General features: G+C 48.1%; 8 protein-coding genes across 8 annotated transcripts; 3 read left to right on the top strand and 5 right to left on the bottom strand.

Annotated features, from left to right (window-relative positions):
• Positions 1–186: 186 nt before the first annotated feature.
• On the top strand, positions 187–1614 carry BX661DRAFT_138957 (uncharacterized protein; the record flags this gene model as incomplete). Its single annotated transcript, XM_051532758.1, has 1 exon — positions 187–1614. The coding sequence occupies one exon, from the start codon at positions 187–189 to the stop codon at positions 1612–1614; it is 1428 nt and encodes a 475-aa protein (XP_051395031.1).
• Positions 1615–1763: 149 nt separating this feature from the next.
• On the top strand, positions 1764–2625 carry BX661DRAFT_167874 (ankyrin repeat-containing domain protein; the record flags this gene model as incomplete). Its single annotated transcript, XM_051533373.1, has 3 exons — positions 1764–1788; positions 1998–2121; positions 2295–2625. 3 exons carry the CDS (start codon positions 1764–1766, stop codon positions 2623–2625), a joined length of 480 nt encoding a protein of 159 aa, XP_051395032.1.
• An 83-nt stretch (positions 2626–2708) lies between these two features.
• BX661DRAFT_175246 (uncharacterized protein) lies at positions 2709–3894 on the bottom strand. The gene has a single exon (XM_051534024.1). The coding sequence runs from the start codon at positions 3571–3573 to the stop codon at positions 2941–2943; it is 633 nt and encodes a 210-aa protein (XP_051395033.1). The 5' UTR covers positions 3574–3894; the 3' UTR covers positions 2709–2940.
• On the bottom strand, positions 3391–4522 carry BX661DRAFT_2602 (uncharacterized protein). Its single transcript, XM_051539015.1, has one exon. It carries the CDS (start codon positions 4350–4352, stop codon positions 3570–3572), a length of 783 nt encoding a protein of 260 aa, XP_051395034.1. The 5' UTR covers positions 4353–4522; the 3' UTR covers positions 3391–3569.
• A 925-nt stretch (positions 4523–5447) lies between these two features.
• On the bottom strand, positions 5448–6200 carry BX661DRAFT_175247 (uncharacterized protein). The gene has a single exon (XM_051534025.1). The coding sequence runs from the start codon at positions 6057–6059 to the stop codon at positions 5667–5669; it is 393 nt and encodes a 130-aa protein (XP_051395035.1). The 5' UTR covers positions 6060–6200; the 3' UTR covers positions 5448–5666.
• A 434-nt stretch (positions 6201–6634) lies between these two features.
• BX661DRAFT_138532 (P-loop containing nucleoside triphosphate hydrolase protein) lies at positions 6635–8884 on the top strand (the record flags this gene model as incomplete). Its single annotated transcript, XM_051532730.1, has 1 exon — positions 6635–8884. One exon carries the CDS (start codon positions 6635–6637, stop codon positions 8882–8884), a length of 2250 nt encoding a protein of 749 aa, XP_051395036.1.
• An 89-nt stretch (positions 8885–8973) lies between these two features.
• On the bottom strand, positions 8974–11250 carry BX661DRAFT_175250 (UTP--glucose-1-phosphate uridylyltransferase family). The gene is made up of 4 exons (XM_051534026.1): positions 10643–11250; positions 10237–10408; positions 9341–10198; positions 8974–9302 (listed from the first exon to the last, which is right to left on the bottom strand). The coding sequence occupies exons 1-4, from the start codon at positions 10861–10863 to the stop codon at positions 9129–9131; spliced, it is 1425 nt and encodes a 474-aa protein (XP_051395037.1). The 5' UTR covers positions 10864–11250; the 3' UTR covers positions 8974–9128.
• Positions 11251–11519: 269 nt separating this feature from the next.
• BX661DRAFT_202435 (williams-Beuren syndrome critical region protein 22) lies at positions 11520–12723 on the bottom strand (the record flags this gene model as incomplete). The annotated part of the gene is made up of 3 exons (XM_051538507.1): positions 11520–11872; positions 12029–12257; positions 12396–12723. 3 exons carry the CDS (start codon positions 12721–12723, stop codon positions 11719–11721), a joined length of 711 nt encoding a protein of 236 aa, XP_051395038.1. The 3' UTR covers positions 11520–11718.
• Between the last annotated feature and the right edge of the window lie 14937 nt (positions 12724–27660).

Genomic DNA, 27660 nt, shown 5'->3' on the forward strand with positions numbered 1-27660 from the left:
ACAGTTCAGCCACTTCGTAGAGGAGAGAGCGGTTTTTTTACAGCTAGCACTCTTGTTCGGTCAGCGCTCTTATCTTCGTACACGTCTCCGTTGGGCCAGTGCAGCTCGAGCCCAACTAATTTAGATTCTGGAACTATGAATGCGCCGAAATCAGCGCTCGCACTGGTGCGCCCCATGTTGGCGGCTATGCGGCAACGCCCTGTCGCAAGAACATTTGTCGCCTGTGGAAAGACGCAGAGCGCATCCCGGCCTGAAGCGCCCGATGCTCAACTATACGATGTAGTTATAGTTGGCGGTGGCGCTGCGGGTTGTGCACTTGCCAGTGTTCTGGGGTCAACCAGGGCGCTGAACAGGCTGCGCATTGCGCTTGTTGATCCAGGCAAACTGGACGACACTAGGGAGTGGAAGCCACCAACCGACACGTATCTGCCGCGAACACTTCAGATCACGTCGAGAAACAAGCGCTACCTCGAGCGCCACGGCGTGTGGGGGCAGTGCTATACGGATCGTGTGCAGCCATGCAACCGGGCGGTGGTCACCGATGCTGTCGGGTGCGGCATGATTGATCTCGATGCATCGTCGTCGCTTCTGTCTGTCAACTCTGGCAGTGTGGCATACATGATCGAGACGAAGAACCTTGTTTCGGGACTTCTGCGCTCGATCCATTGCAGCAGCACTCCGGTGGATCTGTTTGAACGAGCCAAAGTAGTGCAGATCGAGCCCGGACACAGTGGAATCAAGTGGCCGCTGCTGACCCTGTCAAACAAGCAGAGCCTCCGAGCGCGGCTTCTGGTTGGAGCAGACGGCGGGAGCAGCCAGGTGCGCAAGTTTGCGGGCATCAACACATATGGCAACGACTACGGGCAGCATGGGCTGGTCGCAACACTATGCTTGGAGCAGCTGAACAGCGCCGCGTTCCAGCGCTTTCTGCCCACGGGCCCGATTGCAATGCTGCCCTTTCCTGGCGGCTTTGCCAACCTCGTGTGGTCGATGGACCAGGGCCGAGTGCAGCAGCTGAAGGCTCTTTCTGATGACACGTTCGTTAGCCTGGTCAATGCGGCGTTCCGCCTGTCACTGGCCGAGATGCAGCACCTCTTTGGTATGGTCCACAACGGGTCCCCCGATAGTGCCATCAAGGCTGAGGCCGACTGGCGTCTGGGCGTGCATGGCAACATTGACAGCGATCGGCAGCCGTTGCTGGCGCCAGCCGTGGCTGCGGTGTCGCCGAAATCGCGAATGTCGTTCCCACTGCGCATGCGTGTTGTCGACAGCTTGGTTTCTGAGCGTGTGGCACTGGTTGGTGACTCGGGCCACGTCATGCACCCGCTTGCCGGGCAGGGTCTGAACATGGGCCTTGAGGACGTGCAGTGTCTAGCGGCGGTACTAGAGCAGGCAGTGCTCGCGGGACAGGATATCGGCACGCAGCCTGTCCTCCAGCGCTATAACAGCCAGCGCTATGTGCGCAACCTGGCCATGCAGGGAGTCGTTGACAAGATCTGGCATGTATTTGGCTCCGACGCCGCGCCGATCGCCAGCGTGCGCTCTCTGGCCATGCGCGGTTTGGACTGCCTGCCTGCCGTTAAGAGGCTGCTTGTCAGGCAGATGATGGCATAACCCGATTTTGGTTTTTTTTGGAAATCAAAGGCGGCCCCTCTCTACCATCTTCTTTTCTGTCAACATCCCTCTATTTTGTTTATATATTTTAACAACTTTGCTACAGTCTCTTTATTTGCACCTATTTCTATTTGAATTCCAAGTACACAATGAGCGATGAAGGAGCCAGCCCAGGTAGGCACGAGTGTAGCTGCTGCGATGCTGCGGGTCAATCCCGCAAGCACATTGCATTTTGCAATGAGACTGCATTTGGTAGCGAGAGCAGCATACTCTGCGTTCGCCTCAATGCGACCGCGTAGTTATCTTTTAGGTATAACCACTAAGCATGCTGTTCTTGCGTCAAATTATACATGGTATTCTATTTTTGTACTTGCATATTGTAGAAGAGCAGCTTCTGTCTGCCTGCATGATGGATCAGCCGCACCTGGTCAAGGAGCTGCTGCGCGGCCAGCAGCCGGTCAATGTCAACTTTAAGAATGGGCTCGGCTTTACCGCACTGCACTATGCGTAAGTGTTTTGTCTATAATCGCGCCCGCTGCAATGTGCGCTCAAGCTATAAAGCGATTCCTGTATTTTGATTTGGTGGATTGATGGACTATGAGAACGACTGTAAAATTGCTTGTATAACTCACTTTTGACATTTTGCTTTTGTTCTGTGGCATCTGCATTGCTATCACTAGAGCCCAGCAGGGATCAGTCGAGTGCGTAAAGGCACTGGTTGGCGCACGTGGCTTGCAGCCTAACATCCAAGATAATCTCGAGGGCGACACGCCTCTACACAAGGCGCTGACACACTGCGACAGCTCTGAAACTGCGCTGGAGATCGCCAAGCTTCTTGTGAGCGCTGGCGCCGACCCGCGCATTGTCAATCGGGAGAAACAGCGCCCTGTAAATCTGACGGAGCCTGAAGAGGAGGACATTCGCCGTCTGCTTTTGCAAGCGACACTTGCCCTTCAGATTCGGCACGATAAGGTCGAGGGGGCAGAGGACGGAGACTACTCTAGCGACTAAGCTTTCTGCTGGCATGGCATGGCAAACAAGAATGGCAGCAATTTCTATATATCATTGAATAAACACTAAAGTATTAAAGTGGAAATTTATTTTTTATATTCTCTGAGCCACATAGCGAGAGAAAGTAACACCAAAAAACCTAATGTATGGAAATATAAAGAAGCAAAAAATGAAAAGTCACTGGACACCAGTATGCCAAAGGCCAACATTTGCAATTACCAGATCACACTGCGCGATGATGAGCTGGAAGAGGTGCAATGTGTATGACCTATTGCCAGACGGAGATGCCGTCAGGGAGCAGCTTTCTTGGCAGCTTTAGCAAGAGGAAGTCGCACACACGGTCTCTCCGGGCGTGTTGACAATCGACGAGGCCTCAGTGTAAATGTGGGTGGTGTACACTGGGGTGCAGCACTCAGTGGACTTCTTTCCCTTCTTGTGCTTCCTGTGGTGCTTCTTGGAGCTGGTCTCGCACTCGTTTTCGCAGGTGGGAGTAGTGTGGCACACCTCGGACGTCTCACTGGGGCACTCCTCCGAACACTCGGACTTCTTGGCCTTCTTGTGCTTCTTGTGCCTCTTGGAGCCATCATCGCAAGGGTTGACGGTCAGGGTGACGGTTGGCTCAGTGTCGTTGCCAGAGTCGCAGCTGACAGTGGCCGGAGGGCCCTGAGCAAGCGAGGTGACAGTGCTGCATGGGTTGACGATGGTGACTGTCTTGACGTCACCAGCGTGGATGCATGAGACAGTCACGGGGGACAGCTTGCATGACTTGGTCACGTAGGTCGGTGGGTCAGTGACAAAGTTGGTGAGTGTGTTGCCGGCGCAGTGGATGGTCTGGGTGGTATCAGGGTCGTGGATAGTACCGGTGATAACGTTTCCAGGGTCAGTGACGGTGACAGTGCAGTCAGGACCGCGAACGACGGTGGTGACAGTCGAACCGGGGATGTTCATGGTGATGGTGTATGCTGGTGCCGAGGTAGCAGAGGCATACTCCTGGGTGGGTGCAACGTTTCCATATGGGTATGCAGCCTGCGAGGTATAGGTAGCAGACTCATAGCCACCAGCGCTGCTGGAGCTGGCACCATAGGCCGCGGGTGCACCAGGACCATATGAACCAGCGTCATAGGCACCAGGGGCGGGTGCGCCGTAGGAAGCATGGGCGGGTGCACCATAGGAAGCATGGGCGGGTGCGCCATAGGAAGCAGGGGCGGGTGCGCCGTAGGAAGCAGGGGCGGGTGCGCCGTAGGAAGCAGGGGCGGGTGCGCCGTAGGAAGCAGGGGCGGGTGCGCCGTAGGAAGCAGGGCGGGTGCGCCATAGGAAGCAGGGGCGGGTGCGCCGTAGGAAGCAGGGGCGGGTGCGCCGTAGGAAGCATGGGCGGGTGCGCCATAAGAAGCAGGAGCCGGACCCGAGTAGTTGTCAGGAGCGGGTGCGCCGTAGGATGCAGGGGCGGGTGCGCCATAGGAAGCAGGAGCCGGACCCGAGTAGTTGTCAGGAGCGGGGGCGCCGTATGCAGCAGGGGCGGGAACAGGCACGCTATCATTGTAGCTGGATCCAGCATCATAGCCAGCAGGGGCAGGTGCAGGCGCGGGAGCCGGGGCAGCCGAGAGACCGAGAGCAGCACCATAGAAGCCCGAGTCATAGACAGTGGGGATAAGGGCCGGCTGGGCATCAGCAGGAGCGGCCGAAGCGGCAGCGACAAAAGCGACGAGAATACCGAAAGTGACCTTCATTCTTTAGTGAGCCTGGATTGAGTGGTAATGTCTTTTAGTGGGTGATGAAAGTTGGCGTTTTTTAAAGCTAAAAAATGTAAATATTACTTTTAAAATTTTTTGAGTTGAGCGCGCAGATGAAGAATAACTTTGAAGTATTTTTGAGTATTAACTATAAAGCTAATGAAGATGATGGGGATGATGATAATATTTGTATTTGGTAATTTTGGCCACGGCCGCCGGACTATTTAAACAAAATTATGCACGTTGAATTGACTTGTTTTCTAGTCACTGATATTATAATTGGAAAGTCAATAACGCGCAGAAAACTCCCTTCATAAGATTAGACCCGCGAGATATTTGGCGGCTACTGCTCGCAAGAGATCGAATTGAGCACACGAATTCAATATTCCAACACACAGGCTATGCATAGGAACGTTTTCCCCTCGTTTTCATGCAGATTTCTCTCACAATGTGTCACTCGGTTTTGAATGTGGATGTCTAATATTAAGAATGCTGGCTCTATCACTTTATTTTGCAGCGATTATTGCTAGTACGCGCGTGCGGGGATTGTGTAAGTGGTGTTCAAGGAATGGGAATGGCCGCAGTGCGCAATTTTGCGACAAACACTATATTTGAGACACCCAAATAATAGAATTGTTTGCTATTTGAGGAGTGAAACATGGGTAGTAACCAGCCAGACGCATTCAAGCTTTTTGTAGACATTATTTTTAATGTTCCTGAGTATTACCCCGCCTGGGAGATGCAAATAAGGTACCTATTTTATTCCTCTCCGCACTCCAGAAAACAAATGGCAGCAAATTTGAAACCAATCTACTGCCAACTATTTTATGTTTTTGCAAGATTTCACACCTAGAAAAGATGAACTTTACCACATAACTGACACGCTGTGATCTACTCAGATTCCCCTTGGTATTATTTGTCAAAAATTATAGCTACTAGGCACACTCTCCCGTACACAATTGCAGAGCTACGTGTGCTCCATGGTCGCTTACTCGTGTGAAGCGCAAAATTTTAGAGCTCGGGCAGAAACCTACAATTTTTGCGATTAACCTGTCGCTAAATTATTCATATTTATTTCCGTGCCAAAATATCCATATTTCTCTTGTATTGGTATGGTGAATTTTGCCGACCAATCTATTAATCGATTGATGTAATGAAAGAATGTGATTGCACCCTGAGCATTGGCAATAACCAATAACCCAGAAAATATGCGGGGTGACATTTTTGGTTACGAATGACAGGGTGGGCTAACCAATTTGAATTTTTGAATTTTTGAATTAGGTTTACAAATGAAACCTAGTATGTGGCTGTCTACTGTTGGCCTGTGCTCTTGATGTACTCTTTGATCCTATTCACTGTGCAGTCGTCCTCTACGAGTCGTGTGGCAGAGGGACCACCGGCAGTCCAGCGCAGCAGCATCGGAATCCTTTCAACTTTGGTATCGGCTCGATCGCGGAAAACATTGAACGGACTCTGAATGTCGGACTTGCGATCAATAGGAACCTCTAGCAAAATCGAATTTTCGACACTGCTGACAGCCCTGCGCACTTCGGGATCCGCAATGACGCAATCGGGGCACCATGAAAGATTGGTGTCTGGGCTCTCGCGACCAAAAAACAGTACAAACACAGCGCTGGATTCATCAACAGCAGCATTGACTATATTATCAAAGTCGGCGGGGTCGACAACACGAACACACTTCATCGATAATTTTGCTGTTAGTTGCGCGGGTAGACTGTCACGAGATATTATAAGGATGTGGATTACAAGAAAAAGGCAATATTAATGTCCAAACGGACACAGCTTTTAAAAATATTATTTAGAAATGAAGAAAAATAAGAGGAACGATAAAGGAAAGCTGCACCCAATGTGCTCAAATCGCAGCCAGATTGGGAGAGAAAATAGACCTGTCAAATCGCAGCCAGATTCAGATTGTCGCGCACTCATGCCAAAAGTGTACGTACGTCATATTTAATTTCAACCTTTTAATCCAATCTCAATATTCCACATACAAGAATGCGAGTGATGAGCCTCAGGCGCAACTTTGTGGGCTTTGTCTGGCTCTACTTTTGTTTGCACAAGGTACATTTATAGTTCAATATTTTTTACGCTTTACAATTGACACTAATTACCATACAATGAGTAGACACCCCCACAATTACGAACGCATATATTCCGGCGGCGAGATAGACCCCCACGCCCGCCAGCAGTCAGTGCCCCCGCCCAATTACGGCGGCGCCCAGCGCGCGAATTACCTGCGCGCTGGAGATGTTCGGCGCATGCAAGCTGTGAAGTGCCCAGACAGCACCCTGACGTACACAAACTACCTGGCTGTCAGCAGCAGCGACTTTGAAAAGAGCGTCCGCTTTGTCCGGGTCAACGAGCAGTACATCTTCAACATTCTGCCAATTCCGGGTTTGCCCTCGGGCAAAATCGGGCCCACCAAAATCCAGAGAGAGTGGGGCCAGTTTTCGATCAACCAGGAGGTTGTTGTCGAGGCCATGGGCGATTCAGTTGTGGACTCGAATTCAAACGTCTTTCTCAGCCGCATGGACGTAGAGGTCTCATTTCTGACCCCCAGCCAGGAGTCGGCGCTGATAGTCGATGCCGACGAGGTCGCCGAGCTGCTTAAAAACAACTTTGAGAAGCAGCTCTTTACCCGCGGCCAGCCGTTTGTCTTTGACTTTCGCGGAAACAATCTGAAGGGCGTGGTGACTGGGATGGCCGCCGTGCCTCTGGATGTGTTGCGCGACATTAAGCCGGGCGGCAGCGCCGGTGATCCCCTTATTGCGGACTCTGCGCTTTATGGCGTTCTATCGGCCATTACGACGATTTCTGTGACCAAGGGCCAGGGCTCGCTCATCAACCTCAAAGGTTCTGCGGTCAGCCGCAAGGCCAACAAGATCATCCAGCCCGACTTCAACTTTGAGGACCTGGGAATCGGCGGCCTTGACAAAGAATTCAGCACCATCTTTAGGCGCGCGTTTGCATCCCGCATCTTTCCCCCTGACCTGGTGGACAAGCTCGGAATTCAGCACGCCAAGGGAATTCTTTTGTACGGGCCGCCGGGCACGGGAAAGACACTGATGGCCAGGCAGATCGGCAAGATGCTCAACTCAGTCGACCCTATCATCGTGTCGGGCCCTGAGATTCTCAACAAATTTGTTGGCCAGTCCGAGGAGAATGTGCGCAAGCTCTTTGAGCCCGCTGAGAAGGAATACCGTGAGAAGGGTGACGAGAGTCAGCTGCACATTGTCATTTTTGACGAGCTCGACGCCATTTGCAAGCAGCGCGGATCCAAGAACGACGGTACAGGCACGGGTGACACTGTGGTCAACCAGCTACTGGCCAAGATGGACGGTGTTGATCAGCTCAACAATATCCTTATCATCGGCATGACGAACAGAAAAGAACTTATTGATGATGCGCTGCTGCGCCCAGGCCGCCTGGAGATCCACATCGAGGTCGGTCTGCCCGATGAGTCAGGCCGCCTGCAAATTATAAAGATACACACTGCCAAGATCCGCGAGAACAACATTCTCGCCGACGACGTGGACCTTGCTGAACTGGCGGCGCTGACCAAAAACTTTAGCGGTGCCGAGCTTGCCGGCGTGGTTAAGTCGGCCTCGTCGTTTGCGTTCAGCCGCCACATTAAAGTGGGGAGCATGGCAGAGCTCACGCAGGACATTTCCGACATGAAGATCCGGCGCGAGGACTTTTTCAACGCGCTGGATGAGTTCAAGCCGGCATTTGGCGTGGCCTCTGAGGAGTTTGAGCAGTGCGCTGCCAGTGGCATCATTGAATTCGCACCTAGCGTCGGGGAGCTGCTGCAGAAGGCGCATCTGTTTGTCGAACAAGTCCACCAAAGCAGCCGCTCGCCGCTTGTCAGTATTTTGTTGCACGGGCCATCAGGAAGCGGCAAAACAGCGCTGGCCGCGACCATTGCCCAGCGCAGCGGGTATCCGTTCGTAAGGCTTGTGTCTCCCGAGAACATGATCGGCGCATCGGAAAGCCAGCGCATCTCTCAGATCACAAAGATATTCAACGACTCGTACAAGTCACCTCTGAGTTTGATTGTCATCGACGATATTGAACGCCTCCTGGAGTGGGTCCCGATTGGCCCGCGGTTCTCGAACGGCGTGCTGCAGACCCTGCTGGTTTTGATCAAGAAGCAGCCGCCTAAGGGCCGCCGCCTGCTGATTATCGGGACAAGCAGCGAGCGCGATGTGTTGACCCAGATGGACATGGCGTCGACTTTCTCCAGCGAAACTTTTGTCAGCAATATTTGCACGCTGGATGCGATGCAGAGTGTCGTCCGACACGTCTGTCTGTTTGACGACCAGAAAGAGCACGACCGTCTGTTTGCAAGCCTGGAGAGCCACTTTGACGGCCGGCCATTCAGCATTGGCATCAAGAAGCTGCTGCTGCTGATCGAGACTGCGCGCCAGGATCCCGACAAGTATGGAAGATTCATGGAGGAATTTATGAGCTGTGCTAGAACAAATTCCCTTTTTTCTTTAAGCTTGTAATACCACCACCATTATTTTTTAGTTTCCTATTGCCGCTTGACACAGATGGTATCTATATTCATGAGCGACATGCGCTTTGTTTTGTTTTGCTTTGCTTTGCTCTACCTGTTTATTTGCAAGGTGGAGGTGGGGTGAGTGATGTTTTGTATATCAAAGGAGGAAAAACTAGAAATATATAGGATCGGGTCGAAACACAAAGCCCTCGTTGTATCTGCCTGCCCCGCTGCCCGTGCCCAACGCGACACTAATGGTCAAGAAGGCGCAAATCTCCAGAGACAACCTTGTCGTTGAGAATTGCGCCGCGAGGGATATCGATGTGGGCGCCGTAATTGGCAACGATAATAACCGTGCCCTCCAGGGTGACGTCGGAGCTGAAGCATACGTCGCCGGTGACCGTGAGGTGGTCGAGCTCAAGGATCTGTGGGGGGTCTTAAAGCGAGCGAGGTAGTCGTTGACCTTTTTGAAGTGGTCACCCAGCTTGACCACAGGCACTGTCTTGAAAGTACGCTTGGGGTTCATGCACAGCTGGCCGTTCTCGAGTAGATACAGGTCTGAAGTGACCAGGAACAGGTCCGAGGTCGACTTGACGGGCAGGAAGCGTGAGCGAGGCACATTGACACCGTGGGCCCCCGAAAAGTGCTTGATGGCGGCGCCGACGGCGGTCTCCAGCTGGATGATGGCAGTCCCGTCGTCAGTGGTCTTGTGGTTGAGAATCAGATCGAGATCAAACCGCTGCGTGCCGACCAGGCGCTTGATGGCCTTGAGGCTGATCCACAGGTTGTTGGTGTTGAAGATCTTAAACTTCTTGACGCGCTTAAAGTCGTCGACATGGGCCTTGGGCACCTGGGCAATCTCCAAAAGACGGATTTGGCCATCATAGTCGATGATGGTTCCACCCTTGATATCGGCCTTGGTCTTGTCAGTGACCTCCATGACAAACTCAGCGCCCGTGTCGGACATGTGCTGGAGGATGGCGGGGTCGACAGTGGCACCCAGGTTGTCGACGTTTGACACAAACACCCATTCCTTGCCTTCGGCAAGGAGCTGGTCCAGAAGGCCCGAGTTGGCAAACGACTCATACAGATCGCCGTGACCGGGGGATACCAGAAGCCAGGCTTGTTGTCGGGCGTGCGCGCCAGCGGCAGTTGAGTCGGTTTTGAAGCGCGGATAGCGGCTCTGGTTGAAGGTGCAGATGCTCACGTTATGGTTATTGTACTTTTGCACGATCTTGCTGGTGTCCTCGTCGGTGTTGAAAGAGTTCATCAGAATCAGCGGCACATCAGCGCCCGAAACCTGGTTCAGGTATTCGATCTGCTGGACGTGAGGTCAAGGAAGGTCTGGCCGTCGCGCACCTCGATGGCACTCTTGGGGCCAACACACCCCATGGTGGTGCCGAGCCCACCGTTGAGCTTAAGGACAGCCAACTTGCTGAGAAGTGGGGCGACGCCCTTGAGATCCTTCTGCTCGAGATCCTTGTATGCGATGACGTCTTCGGGCTTGGGACCACGGACCTTCTCCCAGTCGCTACACAAGTTGGGGGTAATATGAAAGGGTAACATTGTTAGTGGCACGAAAGAAAGCGTCAACAAGCGATGGATGCGAAAATACCCTTTGGTTAGGGATCGACAGCGACATGCTTGCAAGGCCTAAAAAATTACAAAGTGAGCCGAAAATAAGAGCCAGCGCTTGACAAACAAGCCAATCCGCACGCAAGCAATCTGGTATTCTGGAAATCTAGCGCGGGCCAGTGGTACTTACAGTGGCTTACTATGCTTCTTCTCGTGAAGATAGCGCGTGAACAGGCGGTAAAAGTCGTCCATCTCCTTGCAGAACTTGTCCTTCTCGGGGCCGACAGGCATCTGGCTGATCATATCGTCGAGTTCGACGCGCACAGCATGCTCCACACCTCCGGGAGTGCTGGATGAGCGCATGTCCTGCGAGTTGTGGCGGGTGAACGATGGGCGGCGGTCTTGCAACATGGGTGGTTTGGGCTGCCTTTTGAGAAGATGAGTGTTCAGTCGAGATGAGATGAGAAGTGAGAGAGAAATGCGGCCTGAAGTGTGTAAGCGACAGCGGCAGAGTCAAGTCAAATAGAATGAGAATAGAGGAAAGAGAGAAAGAGAAGAGAAAGCAAAAAGAAAGCGTGTTAGCAGGGAGCAGCAATAAATAGGGCAAGGTGTACTGGCAGCAGTTGAGATCAAAAAGAAAACAAAAACAAAAACAAAGTACTGTTGACATTGGTGGGGATTAAGGGCAAAAAAGGGCTTTTATAGGCAGCGCCGCATTCTCTGAGCGTGGGCAGTAAAACGAGGGGCGGCGATTCTCCTCAAGTGAAATGGAAATCCTGTCTGCTACATCTTACCCGGTTCCTGCGCTTGAAGCCTTTATTTGCATCGTCATAGCTTTGTTGCGCTGCTGTTGCTGCTGTTGCTGCTGGCAAAATTCCTTGGGGTTAGGGCCTACAGTGCTCGGTGCATTTTGGGCCAAGCAATGCCAATGGTGTCATCAAGCAGACCACGCATGCTGAATGAGCCCTGCGGAGCAACGCCAGCTGCATAAAGAGCTTTCTACGCTTTGGAGACAATGCATGCACAGGCACAGGCACCACAGGCACAGGCATAGCACAGCACGAACACAGCATCATGAATTTTTTTGGATTATAATCATTAGTGTATCTTTTGTCTACTTTTTCATTTGCCAACAGAAAAGAACTATTTCCTGGCTACAAAGGGAGCACATCTTGACTTGCTTTCCTAGTCTACGGAGTCGGCGCCTTTTAAACAGCAACATCGCTGACGGGGGCCCAAACCGGGAGATTGCGCGTAATTACACACTCAGAACTTTGGCTTGCGCTTGCGGCCAGTGTACCTGGAATCCGACGGGACACCCTCCCTGCCACGCTTGCGCGCGAGTTCCTTCTTTTTCAGAATCCAGTTGGTATCCTTGACGGGTTTCCTGCTCTTCCGCCCGCGGGCCTGGTTTTGGATCCTACATGCCATGCAAACAGTCCAAAATCAGTACATAGTGTGCAATTTGCAAACGATAGAGTGCGCTCATACAAACAATATGTAGCATCAAAATACATGCATCATACAACATGCATAGCTCAACTGCAATAATAATAGCACTGCATATGCGCCTTACCTCGTATCTGTGTATTCCACGCCTGTAGGCTTCTCATCGCCCTCAAGGCCCTTGGGCAAAATCTGCTTGTCGCCTGGTGCCGCCTGCCCGGCAAACAGGCACAGGTAAAGCTTACGCGCCTTTTTCGAATTCGGATAATCTACTACAAGACCGCCAGTGAAACCGCACTTCATCGCCGTGCTCATAATCATTTCGACCTGTGTGTCATTCTCGGGGTAGAACTGGAACACTGCGCGCGCACCGCGCTGCAGTGACATAAACAGCGTTGAAAAAAATCGCTGCAACCGGTACCGCGGCCGGTTCTCTGTTCTGTCTGCGTTGCACAGCCACTGGAGCACTGACACACTGATCGCCCCGTCAAACGTACCGGGACGGAACCCCATGCCCTGTCCAATATCTTGCAAAAACAAATCGCCCTCTACATCCTTATCGACAGCAATCTCGAGCATCGACGGTGCAATGTCCATACCAACCCACAGATGACCGTCCTCGTCCAAGATCTCGCCACTGAGTCCTGACCCGCACCCAATGTCAAGCAGGTAGTATGGCCCTTCATCCTCGAGATTGAGCAGCTCAACTGCCCGCAGCGTCATCTCGGCCTGGATAGATGCAATTCGCGAATTGCTTGTATATTTTTTGGCCTCAATGTCTCCATAAAATAGCTCTGGTGGGGCGATATGCTCGGGCCGCGACATGGTGAAGTTTTTCTGCGATCGGCTAGTGAGTTAAATATAAATAAAGTGAAGAACTGAAAACCGCGATTGAAACGCCAACAAAATGCAAAGTTTGAAAGTAAAAGGTTGAAAGTGCACTTTCCTGAAACTGAACTCAACCTAAATCGATTCAGTACAAGCAGTGTGGTAGTTGCAGATTTCAAAAGCTTGTTTTTTTTCAGCGAGTCGATCCAATGGCCAACAATTTTTTCCTAATTTGATTGGGTTTAATGATCAGATTTAGGGTTATGCGTTGCAAAAAAAACATTAGCTTAAGGTTACGTCCATTGTGATTTTTATGTTCTAACCCAATGTAAAGGTGCAAATATAAATTGTATTCAAAAGTCAGATTAAAGAAAAAAGACAGCAGGATACAAATATGAAATTGCAATGAACGCACGTCTTCATATTGCTATTTTGTGCGCACACAAAGGTGTTGATCATCGTTGGCCCAAGTGGTCAACAGCTCGTATACTTTGTTGTAATAGTCCAAAATTAACAAGTCCAATAAATTATTATTTAAAACTAAGAAAAGGAATGTTCCTTATTGAGCATTTCCAATTGCATTTTTATAGGCAATCCAAACTGACCAAATGATAACTTGGATTTGATGTCGTTAAGCTCCCATCTAAATTAGTTGACCAAACTTGACACAATTATAATCCGGCTTGCCCATGGTGACTACTCAATGGATCAATTACCAGTTGATTTCCTACTCGTATATGTAGACATTAGTACTGAGAATATAAATAGTAGAGTAATACAAGCGATTGATGCCGTTACTCCTCAGCTTTCTTTTGTTTCAATAAATATATTTTTAACATATTATTTAGTAACACCACCACACACATTTATTTTTGCATACTTTTGTTACACAGCCCAAGGATATGGAAGTAGATGTTGAGAGGGAAAATCACGAGACAGGTTCTTGTCAGCTAACAGATGGATCTGATATGGGCCAAATCACAGGGGATCAAATCAGCCCCCACAATTGCCATCCGGACATATTGCTTGTCCTGAAATGGATGTGATGGGCATGTGCTGGGCGTAAGAATACAGACATGCCAATTATGCCATATCAGAGACCCGGGTTACTTTCATAAGGACCAGTTCTCGCAAACGGAGCATACAATTGCTAGTGAGTGCCACAAAGACAAGGAGATATATATATATAAGGCGAGGCCTGTGATAATAGGACTTTATAAACACTAGTAATAAAATCCTTTATAATTTAACCCCTACTTTTCTAACACTATTACAATAGTGCTCCCACACCCCCCTCTTATATAACGCTTTTACTTATTATTTTTACTTGCTATATTTTCTCTTGGCTAGTATCCACCACCTACTTTGGCATATTTATTTTATTATTCGTTATTTTACACTCCGACTCCAACACCCCTGCACCTAGTGTTTGTGGTGCCCAACACACACTTCAAGCCATTATCTTCCCTTTTCAAGAATCAAGGTCGCCCTCATGGCCACTATACACATTTCTGTTATTGCTGGCTAACATTAAGAAACACCATGCTGTTTACAGCGCTGCCCACACAGTGCTGCGCCCTTTTTTCAGTTCCTTAACTAATTTTTAAGATTTGAGTATATTAATTTAGACCCACATTGTAATAAGAATAGTCTGTCTAAAATATATTTATTATTCAAAATCCACTATAAGGGAGCTTAAAGAGCTCCGCTTATCTATTCAAACTATCGACAGTGAAAATTAGAAATTGTGATGATAAACAATCACAATTGCGATTGTCCCATGTGAGAAAAACGAGCAAGGTTGAGCAAAGAGAAGCTTTGTAAGTTATATTTAAAAGGAAGAAAAAGATAAAGTTCTAAGCTGAAGAAAGAAAGTGAAGAGACTGAGGAAAGCTGTCTCTTATATAGGAGACAGCGAGTGAAGATAAGAAAGGTAAATAAAAGAGAAGGATACTTTAGAAACTTCTGGTCTTGCAATCATCTTACAGTATGCAAGACGGAATTCCAATACCATGACATCAATTATTGCAATGTCACACACATTTTTATAGAGCATGACATATTTTTTTTGTAAGGTGTAAAATCACCAATTTTTTATTTTTTATTTTTAAAACTTACAAGTTTATATTTTGGCAGATGTGCCACTCATCATCTATAGAAAAAAACAAGAAAAAACAACAACAGCAATTATGGCACTTAGACGCTGCTCTCCATGATTCCCCTACAACCTGGGCCTGGAAGACAACTTTACTGCATTTACCATCTTTGAGGACTTGATGCTTCAAGGGAAATATGACGCATACAACGGTGAAGGTATTTACTACATAATGGACAACTTCCTTCAGGTATGGTGGAGATTGTCGTGCTCTATAAAAATGTGGGTCTAAATCGATATATTCAAGTCTTAAAAATTACTTACTTAACTGAAAAAGGGGGCAGCGCTGTGTGGGCAGCGCTGTAAACATCATGGTATTCCTTGATGTCAGCCAGCAATAACAGAAATGTGTATAGTGGCCATGATGGCGATCTTGATTCTTGAAAAGGGAAGATAGTGGCTTGAAATGTGTGTTGGGCACCACATCACTCCCTACGAGACTGGTCGCTAATCTTGTCCCAGTACTCCTGAATCAGATCCAGTGAGTCAAAGTTGCTTGTCGGCTCCCAGGTGCTGTCGCCATCAAGCCAGTCAACTAAGTAGCGGATACCACCACGTGTGTTCTTGTGCCTGGTGATGGCTAACACCTCGGCGTGAGTCTCATCAAAGTCGGGTGCTGATGCAAGAGGAATAAGCTGTGACGTCGTATAATTGCGCGGCAGTGGTTCACGTGTCATATCCTCCAATTTGTAGGTGCCAGGTGCTATTATAGCGACAATGCAGTAAGGACCAGTATGCTTGGCCTCAAGTTTGTGCATGCGCTCGCCGCGGATAAGGACTGCTGCTCCAACCTCAAACTCCATTATCTTGTGCCTGTTCTTGAATCGTGCAGTTTGCTTGTCATTGGTAACAGCTGTGCGCTGTGCCACTGTTGTAAAGAGAGTGCCTCGCATGCTGAGTGCACGTTCACGTAGCTGCTCGATCTGTTCAGTGGTTGCCTCCATATCCAGCAGCTCTTCATCAGTGTGGTCGGCAAGCATGTTTGGCTCACGCCCAAACATGGCAAAGAAAGGCGTAAAACCATGACGTGCAGAAATCTTGGTGTTCATTGCATATTGTGCGAAAGGAACACAGCGGTCCCATGTCGCCTTGCGTCCTGCCACTAGCTTGCTGATAACCTGGCTGGCCGTCTGCACTGTACGCTCAGCAGCACCATTGGCACGTGGATGGTATGCTGTAATCAGACAATGGTCGATGCCAGATGCTTGTGTAAGGTGCTTGGCAATTCGGTTAACAAACTCGCCACCATTGTCTGACTGAATGATCTTGGGGAAGCCAAAATTGCCGAAAATGCGCGTCCAGAGTGCTGCAATGGTCTTAGCTTGCTTGTCTGGGATAGCCTCTAAATACACAAATCGTGTGTGAATGTCAATCAACACATGTAGGTAATTGTTGCCATTGCTGGATGTTGGGAATGGTCCTGCCAGGTCGACAGCAACATGTTGGAATGGTGTATCCGACGAAATGGTCTGCAGTTGATGGTGCACAACTGGTGTGTTGTTGTGCCGCTGACAGACAACACAAGTGGCAATGTAGTTGGCAATATCCCTGCGCATACCTGGCCAAGTATGACCAGCAGCATGTAATGCGCCTGCGACAGCTTTAATGCCAAAGTGCCCCTGCAGGTGTTGCTTCTTGACCAGGTTGATGCGCTGGGTGGGGTCATCGATTAATACTTGCAAGGCATGCGCGGCTGCAACCGGCATGTCTTCACCCCCCACAAGTGCATTGTACACACGAGAGAGATGGTCAGGGAGGATGTTGTCAACTCCTGGGCGATGCACAACTGCAAAATCGTAGGATGAAAGCTCCTCAAACCAGCCGATCAACATGGCATTCAGATGATCCTGGGAGTGCATGTAGGTCAGCGCCTTGTGGTCTGTAAAAAGCGTGAAGTGCCGACCGTAAAGGTATTGATGGAAGCTGCGTAGTGCATAGACAATTCCCAGCAGCTCGTGCTTGGTAGCCGAATAATTACGCTCAGCGCGGTTGAGCGAACGTGAGACACATGAGAGATAATGATGAACACCATTTGCATCCACCTGGTAGAGCACTGCACCAATGCCAGTGTTGGACGCATCTGTTGCCACTTGGAAAGGCAGATCATCATTAGGGAATGACAGTGAAAGCGCATGTGCAATGGCCTGTTGCAGATCACCTAGTGCTTCTGTGTGCCTATCCGTCCAGGCTGCAGTGAGGTTGTCTGCATTGCGAAGTGCATCGAGTGGTGCTGTGACCATGGACATAATTGGTATATGCTCGCGCAGATAGTTTGCAACACCCAGGATATGCTGAAGCTCCTTAATCGTGTGTGGGATGGTCCATGATTCCACCTGCACTAGGCGCTCTGGATCCATTTGTTTGCCGCTTGGTGTGATCATGAAACCCAACAGCCGAATACGTGCTGACATAAAATGACACTTGCCAGGATTCACAACAAGGCAGTTTGCCGTGAGAATTTGCAGCACCTGCACAACATGCTTTCTGTGCTCCTCAACTGACCGTGAGTAGATGACAATGTCGTCGATGTAGCAGAGCGTGAATGGCATGCGCCCAAAGAGTTGCTGCATCACACGTTGGAAAACTGATGGCAGTGTCTTCAGACCAAATGGTGCCCGGTGGAACACATACTGTGTGTTATTCCATGTAAACGCCGTTTTGTACTGGTCCTCTGGCGCTATGGGAAACCAGTGGAATGCTGACTTGAGGTCGATTGTCGAAAAGACGGTTGCACCTGCAAGCGTGGCAAAGATGTCGCTGATCAGCGGGATGGGATAAAGATCTGGCTCCAATATAGCATTCAGCTGCCTAAAATCATGGCAAATTCGATGGAGTGTTTTATTACCGCTGGCATCTTTCTTCGGAATTGGGAACATCGGTGTGTTGAACACCGACAGCATTGGCGCAGTCTCAATAGTGCCCGTCTCGAGCCACTCAGTGATCTGTGCGTCAACAACAGGGCGCGCTGCATTGGCCAAAGGGTACTGTCGTTTGAATACAGTCTTCCCCGGCTGTGTGGGCAGGCGCACAAGTGCCTCTGGAACTGGACAGGCTGCGTCTGCCAGAGTAGCTTGATTTGCAGCAAGCAGCGGCTCAATTACAGTCATTAATTTTGCACGTGGACCGTCAAAAGTGGTGTCGCACTCATCGTGTATGAGTGATGGTATTGGCGTCTCCATAATCACTGTTGGTGCAAAGGCGTCAACAAGCTTGAAAGGCACATTGGCCAACTGTATACCAATCCGTGCAAACAGCGGGCGTCCAATGGTGATCTGGTATTTCGCGCTTGAAGGGGCAACAAAGCATGAAACCATCTCATCCATTTGGCCACACTGCAGGCGCAGTGGCACCGTCATCCTGTCGACCAGGGATGGCTTCTCACCAAAACCGGTGACCTGTAGCATGGCTGGTAGGGTTGCAATCCCATGGTGTGCTACAAACTCTTGGCAGAGGAGCACTGTGTCAGCCCCACTGTCAATCAACGCCATCGCGACCTGCCCGTCAATGTACAATGGTGCTAGAGGTGGATCGGCGTCCACCAGTGGCTGATTAGCCCCGGTTACATGCATCAACCTGACATTGGCTGACTGCACTTTCGTCGGGCATCTGGATGCAAAATGTCCGACCTGGTGACACTTGAAGCAGGTCACACTTGTTGAGCCGTTAGTCATGGCTCCACCCGTTGTGGGCTTGGTTGTCGACACTGTCGCTACTTGCTGCTTCTGAGCATTGCAATCAGTGGAATTGTGTGTATGTGAGCGATGGAATTCACACCATTTGTTGGTTGCCTCCTTGCTCTTGCTGGCATTATTGCCATTACTGGCCCGGCCTACTGCACCACTAGCTCGGTTAGCAGTCTTGGTGTAGGGCATGTGTGCCACTCGTGCAGACTCAAGGAAAGACAGAAGGTCTCTTGGTGTGTACTCCACCTCTGGCAGGTGAAGTTCGACATAGTCCTGAACCTCGGCGGGCAGTTTCCCCAGCATCGTCCAAAACATAAATTCAACCTCGGAACCCTTTGCCATGAAGCGGCGGTGTAGTACCAGCTGGCGCTTCATGCACTGGAGGGGCGTTTCACCCTCATCAATCGTCAGTTCGCTGAGCTGGCATGCCTGCCTGGCGCGATACTGAATACCCAGGTAGTGTGCTTCTATCTTACCACGGGCTATGTCCCAGTCATCGATCTTGCTACAGTGGTCGGTAAAGAATTCAAGCAGTTCACTGCCGACATTAACCATAAAGTGCCCACCCCATTCTCCAGGGCCCATCTTAATGGCATTGAGCGCATTTTCGAAATGCACAAGGAAATCGGCAAGCTCCATCATCGACTTGTCATTCACACCAAATGTGGGGAACACAATCTTAGGTTGGCTTCGAGGGAGTGCTGACTCAGTGGAGAGGCTGCTATGGCTTGGTTCACTAGGGAGGAACAATGGGTGTACTTTCTTGTAGTTAAGGTAAATTTCCACTTGCTCCTCAACCTTCTCGCGCGACCTAATCGTCGTCGTAAAACAGTCCATTAGGTCTGCAATCTCGTCTGGGTTGGTTTGCATCAGGCTCTCGACCAGCCTGGTTCGCTGAACACGTCTCCACCATACCTGAAGGAAGTTGTCCATTACGCGGTAAATATCTTCGTCGTTGTACACATCATAATTCCCTTGAAGTATCGGATCCTCAAAGACGGTAAATGCAGTAAAGTTGTCTTCCAGGCCCAGGTTGTAGGGGAGTCCTGGAGAGCGGCGTCTAAGTGCCATAGTTTCTGTTGTTGTTTTCTTTATAGATGATGAGTGGCACGTCTGCCGAAATATAAACTTGCAAGTTTTGAAATAAAATAAAATAAAATTGGTTTTTACACCTCACAAAAAAAAATATGTCGTGCTCTATAAAAATGTGGGTCTAAATCGATATATTCAAGTCTTAAAAATTACTTACTTAACTGAAAAAGGGGGCAGCGCTGTGTGGGCAGCGCTGTAAACATCATGGTATTCCTTGATGTCAGCCAGCAATAACAGAAATGTGTATAGTGGCCATGATGGCGATCTTGATTCTTGAAAAAGGAAGATAGTGGCTTGAAATGTGTGTTGGGCACCACAGAGATGTATTCAGCAAACCAGGTTGGTCAAGAGCCTGATGCAAATCAACCCAGATGAGATCGCAGACCTAATAGACTGTTTTACAATGAATATTAAGTCGTGCGAGAAGGTTGAGGAGCAAGTGGAAATTTACCTTAACTACAAGTACACCTATCGTTCCTCCCTAGTAAACTAAGCCATACCCCCCCCACTGAGTCAGCACTCCCTTGAAGCCAACCTAAGATTGTGTTCCCCACATTTGGTGTGAATGACAAGTCGATGATGGAGCTTGCCGATTTCCTTGTGCATTTCGAAAATGCGCTCAATGCCATTAAGATGGGCCCTGGAGAATGGGGTGGGCACTTTATGGTTAATGTCGGTGGTGAAATGCTTGAATTATTTACTGATCACTGTAGCAAGATTGATGACTAGGACATAGCCCATGGTAAGATAGAAGCACACTACCTGGGTATTCAGTATCATGCCAGGCAGGCACACCAGCTCAGCAAAATGACAATTGATGAGGGTAAAACATCCCTTCAGTGTATGAAGTGCCAGCTGGTACTACACTGCCACTTCATGGCAAAGAGTTCTAAGGTTGAATTTATGGTTTGGACGATGCTGGGGAACTGCCCACTGAAGTTCAGAACTATGTCGAACTTCACCTGCCAGAGGTGGAGTACACACCAAGAGACCTTCTGTCTTTCCTTGAGTCTGCACGAGTGGCACACATGCCCTACACCAAGGCCACTACCTGAACTAGTGGTGCAGTAGGCCAGGCCAGTAATGGCAGTAATGCCAGAAAGAGCAATGAGGCAACTAACAAATGGTGTGAATTCCATTGCTCACATACACACAATTCCACTGATTGCAATGCTCAGAAGCAGCAAGTAGCGACAGTGTCGACAACCAAGCCCACAACGGGTGGAGCCATGACTAACGGCTCAACAAGTGTGACCTGCTTCAAGTGTCACCAGGTCGGACATTTTGCATCCAGATGCCCGACGAAAGTGCAGTCAGCCAATGTCAGGTTGACGCATGTAACTGGGGCTAATCAGCCACCGGTGGACGCCAATCCACCTCTAGCACCATTGTACATTGACGGATAGGTTGCAATGGCGTTGATTGACAGTGGGGCTAACACAGTGCTCTTCTGCCAAGAGTTTGTAGCACACCATGGGATTGCAACCCTACCAGCCATGCTACAGGTCACCAGTTTTGGTGAGAAGCCATCCCTGGTCGACAGGATGACAGTGCCACTGCACCTGCAGTATGGCCAAATGGATGAGATGGTTTTATGCTTTGTTGCCTCTTCAAGCGCGAAATACCAGATCACCATTGGACGCCCACTGTTTGCACGGATTGGTATACAGTTGCCCAATGTGCCTTTCAAGCTCGTTGACGCCTTTGCACCAACAGTGATTATAGAGACGCCAATACCATCACTCATACACGATGAGTGCGACACCACTTTTGATGGTCCATGTGCAAAATTAATGACTGTAATTGAGCCACTGCTTGCTGCGAATCAAGCTACTCCGGCAGACGCAGCCTGTCCAGTTCCAGAGGCACTTGTGCACCTGCCCATACAGCCGGGGAATACTGTATTCAAACGACAGTATCCTTTGGCCAATGCAGCATGCCCTGTTGTTGACGCACAGATCATTGAGTGGTTCAAGACAGGTACTATTTGTGAAAAACGAGCAAAGCTGAGCAAAAAGAAGGTTTGCAAGTTATATTTAAAAGGAAGAAAAAGATAAAGTTCTAAGCTAAAGAAAAAAGTGAAGAGACTGAGGAAAGCTTTCTCTTATATAGGAGACAGCGAGTGAAGATAAGAAAGTTATAAATAAACCAGAAGGATACTTTAGAAACCTCTGGTCTTGCAAACATCTTACAGTATGCAAGACGGAATTCCGTCATGACGGAGTTCCACTAAGAACAGAATTCCAACAAGTGCACCCTCTGTACCATTCTACTTCCATGAGTCAGACATAACTGACATGCCCACACAGCGTGGCCCCATACACATAGCAGATCAGTTTGATGAGAATGACGACCTGTATCTGGCACAGCTGCAAGAGGAGGACAAGTGGAGGCATGTTCAGGAGAGGCACCAGAGAAACAGCAGAATATTTTAGTCTATCCTACATGGCAGCAACAACAGCAACAGTGAGTCTGAGTTTACTGATGCCTCATTTGTCACTGCCCATAAGGAGCACAGTCCTAGCTCGACACCCCAGCACACTCCAGTTTACCATTCTTCAGCCACAGCCACAAGTACCAGCAACAGCAGAAACAGTACATCAACCACTGAGCCACTAGGCAGAGAGCCCTTTTCTGGGCATCCATTATCTCTGTTAAGCCACAATGCTCAAGATACTACCAGCACCAGTGTCAACATCCACAGACACCAGCCAACCAACCCATCTCCCTTGAGGCTATCGTTTACTGCTGCCAGAGCTACTGATTCAGTAACACCCATGCTCAGCCGTCGCTCAGCAGCCTCAGCAGCCCCAGCACAAATCACTGACATTGCTGCTCATGAGCAAGGCACTCTCACCACTAGAACCAGCCAGCCTACAACAAACTGGTGGCGAGTGGATGACAGAGTGCAGGCCGACAGCACCAGCATGCTCAACCATGATGTCGACTATGACTATAACAGCAACAGCTATGATGACGACCAAGATGCTCTGGTACAGAACAATGGTGCCCTGTTTTATGGTGTGGCTGTATCAGGCCCCACATCCTACATCCAGGCCATGCGCTCAGAGGAGGCACCCTTGTGGAAGGCTGCAATCAAAAGTGAGTTGGCATCTATTGCTGAGAATGAGGTGTTTGAGCTTGTCCCACGCTCATCCTCAATCCACCCTCTGAGCACACGCTGGGTATTTGTTGTTAAACAAGGCTCAAATGACAAGCCACCATTGTACAAGGGCCGCCTGGTAGTCAGAGGCTTTGAGCAGCGCCCTGGGATTGATTACTATGATGTATTTGCACCTTTGGTGACCTACAAGTCTATTTGTATAGTCATAGCACTTGCAGCCTATCATGGCTGGCTGCTACACTCCATGGACGTCAAGACTGCCTTCCTGCATGGTGACCTGGAAGAAGACATATATGTCGAGATTCCTGATGGCATGACTGGTGACTGGACCAAGAGTGTTCTCAAGCTATGCCACTCCCTATATGCTTTGAAGCAGGCACCATGCGCTTGGAATTGTCGCCTGAATACTTTCCTTTGTGGCAGCCTTGGATTCCAGTGCAGCAATGCTGACCCAGGTGTTTACTGGCTTAAAAGTGGCTCTGCAACATGCATTTTGACAACCTATGTTGATGACTTGCTGCTGGCTGCATCTGATGACAACATCCTGGCCAAGGTCAAAACTGCCCTGTCTGCTGAGTTCTCAATGAAGGATTTGAGTCTGTGCAGCACAATCCTGAGCATCAATGTGCATCATATCTCTGATGACATCAAGATCAACCAGGTTACTGCCATCCAGAATCTGGTCAGCAAGTAAGGCCTTGAGGAAGCCAATGATGTTGATCTGCCCATTGCTGCTTCTGCCAAGCTTGGAGAGACTGCCCCACACCTTGCCAAGTGCAATGCCACTGAATACCACTCAATTGTTGGCTCCCTGCAGTACCTGGCCATGGTCACTCGGCCTGACATTGCTCTGGTCACCTCTGTGCTTGCATCATTCAACCAAGAGCCACTGATGAAACACATGGGTGCTGCCAAGCGAGTACTCAAGTATCTGAAGACCATCTGCAATATGGCCATTCACTATCGTCGGTCTGAACACCTCAACCTAGTTGGGTACAGTGATGCTTCATTTGGACTGCGTACTGTGGAAGCCATGGTAATTGGCTATGTATTCACTCTGGCAGGGGGAGCAGTTGCTTGGAAGTCAAAGAAATGTACTCTTGGCTTGCCACCTCAATCTACAGTTGAAGCTGAGACCATTGCCCTGACCTCTGCTGTCCATGAGCTCATGTGGCTACAAGACCTGCTGTGTGACATCCATGTACATGTTGACCCTGCCACCATTTTCTGTGACAATAAGGGTACTATCAACAATACACGCACTGGTGCTGTGACTGATGCCAACAAGCACTACAAGTCTACTCTGCAACTTCCTCATGCCACTCTATCTCAGCAAGTATATGATCTCAAGTATGTTTTGACTGTTGACCAAGCTGCTGACTATCTGACCAAGCAATTGCCCATAGATGCCTTTGTCAGACATCGCTCATCCTCTGGTATAATATGAGCACCTTGTCAGGGGGAGTGTTGGAATTTTGTTCTTAGTGGAACTCCGTCATGACGGAATTCCGTCTTGCATACTGTAAGATGTTTGCAAGACCAGAGCTTTCTAAAGTATCCTTCTGGTTTATTTATAACTTTCTTATCTTCACTTGCTGTCTCCTATATAAGAGACAGCTTTCCTCAGTCTCTTCACTTTCTTTCTTTAGCTTAGAACTTTATATTATTCTTTATTTAAATATAACTTGCAAAGCTAAGCAAGGAGAAGCTTTGCTCATATTTCACATTCACATTCTCTTTCTATAAATTTAAATTACCAAGCTTTTCTTCACTCTGCTTTGCTCGTTTTTCACATATGGCCTGCCCAAGTCCATTATATCTGTTAATGAGTGTGTATTATAAGTACACTAAGTTTATATTTCTAAAATCCCAGAAATGAGAATAGAGAAAACTAGCAAATGTTGTTCTACTCTTTTTATGGATGTGAATTTTTGTACTTACAAAGAAAAGGGCAACTGGTGGGCATTGCCTATAAAGGAAATCAGTGCCTATCAACATATGTGTCAAGATTCCTGATTCCATGGCTGGCAACTCTATTAAGAGTGTTCATATGCTGCAACACTCCTTGTATGAATTGAAGCAGCCCCCATATGTTTGAAACCACCATTTGAGAACCTTCCTATATGACATCCTTGTGTGGTGCCCAACACACATTTCAAGCCACTATCTTCCCTTTTCAAGAATCAAGATCACCATCATGGCCACTATACACATTTCTGTTATTGCTGGCTGACATCAAGGAACACCATGATGTTTACAGCACTGCCCACACAGCGCTGCCCCCTTTTTCAGTTAAGTAAGTAATTTTTAAGACTTGAATATATCGATTTAGACCCACATTTTTATAGAGCATGACACCTTGGCTTCCAGTACAGCAATGCTGACCCAGGTGTCTACCAGCCCAAGAGTGGCTCTGCAACATGGATTCTGACAACCTATGTTGCTGACCTTCTACTAACCACATTCGACACCACAATCCCGGCCACATTGGAAGCCGATTTATCTGCTGAGTTCTATATGAAGGATCTGGATTGGTGAATTGCAATACTCAGCACCAATGTATATTGCTTTTCTAATGGTATCAAGACTAACCAAGTCATTGCTATCCATAACCTGGTTAGCAAGTCTGGTCTTGAGGAGGCTAACAATGTTGACCTTCCCATTGCTGTTTCTTTCAAGCTTGGAGAGACTGTGCCACACCTTACCAAGTGCAATTCCATTGAGTATTGATCTATGGTCAGATCCCTGCAGTACCTGACTATGGTCACTCAGCCTGACATTGCCCTAGTCACCTCTGTGCTTGCATCGTTTAATCAGGAGCCACTGATAAAACACACGGGTGCTGCCAAGGAAGTGCTCAAGTATATGAAGACTAGCTGCACTATGGCCATTCACTATTATCAGTCTGAGCATCTAAATCTGATTGATCACTGCAATACTTCATTTGGTCTGTACACTGTGGAAGCCATGGTCCTCAGCTATATATTCACTTTAACTGGGGGAGGTCACTTGGAAATCAAAGAAACATGGCCTGGGACTGCCACTTCAATCCACAGTTGAAGCTGATACCATTGCCCCCACCCCTGCTGTCTGCGAGCTCAGTGTGATTCAAGACCTTCTGTGTGACATCTGTGTGCATATTGACCCTGCAACCATCTTCTGCAACAGCAAAGGTACAACCAACAACATGCACACTGATGATGTGACCAATGCCAACATACATTACAAGTCCATTCTCCTACTTCCCCATGCTGTACACACTCAGCAATTGTATTATTTCAAGTTCATCTCTACAGTTAACCAAGCCGCCAACTGCTTGACCAATCAACTGCCTCTAGATGCCTTTACAAGGCATTGTACTTCTGGTATGAAGTGAGCACCTTTTCGTGGGAACTATTTATGTTTGGAATTATATACAATATGTAAAAATAATTATGCCTTCATATTGTTTTCATAAACCCTTTCAAACATTATCCAATCAACATTGTTATTTTTCATATACTCTTGCGTTATGCAATGCCAAACTTTTTATATCTTAGTCCCTTTTATCTGTCTTCAAATTTTTATTTTCTGTGGTGAATAAATGCAATACATCAATACAAAAGTTAATGTCTGAAGGCGTGGACATTGTACATTTCTTTATTATTGCATTCTTCTAGAAGCAGTATTGACACTGCTTAGAAATGGCAGAATGTTCTTTACAAACTGAGAGACAAACACATGCAAATTTAACTTTACTGCGTTTTTCATTGTGCGAAGGCATTTCATATAAAAATGATGTAGAATATTCCGTTCAAACGGGGCGTTGTGTGGCTATTAATCCACCTTTCTGCAGATCAATGCACACTTTCGTAAAATGTTATCTAGAAGGAGTTAGTATTCGCAAAAATCTAGCTTTTTATTTAAAATGAAGCAAGCAGCAAAAATATAATTGCCTCTTCCTTTATAATGTGTGGCTGACAACAGTTATTGAAATTATAGTTATAATGCGGACAATACGAACGTAATTAAATTAGCCAGATATGTCAAACATCAATATCAAAATATTCATTGTTATTTTCAATTGGTTGCACTTGTATTTGTATTTGTATTCGTATTTGTAATGACCATTATTAAAACAGCTTTTAAAAGTGTACCATATACATTAATTGTAAACAAAACAGGAACAAAAACAATCACGCATATTTCCAATAAAAGCAAGCGCGTGATATTTACATGCAAATAAATAGTGAATCACAAAAACGGCACAATGGCAACGCCAAATAATTATGTTTGACACTCTAGTCACATCGATCCTACAATATTTTAAATAGGAAATGCCCTGATGGCAGCAATGCACTTTATTCTGTGGTGGGTTTATATTTTTTATATTAGTGAGGAAAGGTGAACATGCTGGCTGCTCATGCGTGTCGGTTGCGTGGTTTTTGCATTTTTTGCTGGGTACATATACGCAGGCGTTGCTATCTGCATCAGTCATGATGGTCAGCTGCAGTCAACAAATAAGAAGATCAATCCGCTTATCTTGGCTGTGGTGCATTACTCGGGAATATAAGACATGAAACGGCATATGCAGCGGCAGCGGCACGCTCGGCATTATCAGCAGCCATTACCCCTGAACTGCGCCCGAAAAAAGTTGCAATTGTATATGTGCAGACGTGAAACAAATGATTCGCCAGAACAATACGCGCTACTAAACTTTTTGGTTGTTGATATGCAAAAATACAGCATCGTGACTATGCAGATCTCTTGTTGCGTGATATATGGTGCATGGAATACACCGAGCCGGCTTGGATGAGCGATTGCCCAAAATATTTACATAAACATGCTTTTTCATGTGCAATAAAAATACAATTGGTCAAGCCGATTTGGCTTGTTGAGCT

The sequence above is a fragment of the Kickxella alabastrina genome (assembly GCF_025024165.1).
Source record: "Kickxella alabastrina strain RSA 675 chromosome Unknown BX661scaffold_1, whole genome shotgun sequence".
NCBI classification, from domain to species: Eukaryota; Fungi; Kickxellomycota; class Kickxellomycetes; order Kickxellales; family Kickxellaceae; genus Kickxella; species Kickxella alabastrina.

Bases quoted from the DNA above. Each gene is read 5' to 3' on its own strand.
- BX661DRAFT_175246 (XM_051534024.1), bottom strand. From the start codon at position 3,573: ATGAACATCCCCGGTTCGACTGTCACCACCGTCGTTCGCGGTCCTGAC.
- BX661DRAFT_175250 (XM_051534026.1), bottom strand. From the start codon at position 10,863: ATGTTGCAAGACCGCCGCCCATCGTTCACCCGCCACAACTCGCAGGAC. The intron at 10,409-10,642 runs GTAAGTACCACT...CAACTTGTGTAG, and splicing joins AAGAAGCATAGTAAGCCACT to CGACTGGGAGAAGGTCCGTG. The intron at 10,199-10,236 runs GTGCGCGACGGC...CCTCACGTCCAG, and splicing joins GCCCCAAGAGTGCCATCGAG to CAGATCGAATACCTGAACCA.
- BX661DRAFT_2602 (XM_051539015.1), bottom strand. From the start codon at position 4,352: ATGAAGGTCACTTTCGGTATTCTCGTCGCTTTTGTCGCTGCCGCTTCG.
- BX661DRAFT_175247 (XM_051534025.1), bottom strand. From the start codon at position 6,059: ATGAAGTGTGTTCGTGTTGTCGACCCCGCCGACTTTGATAATATAGTC.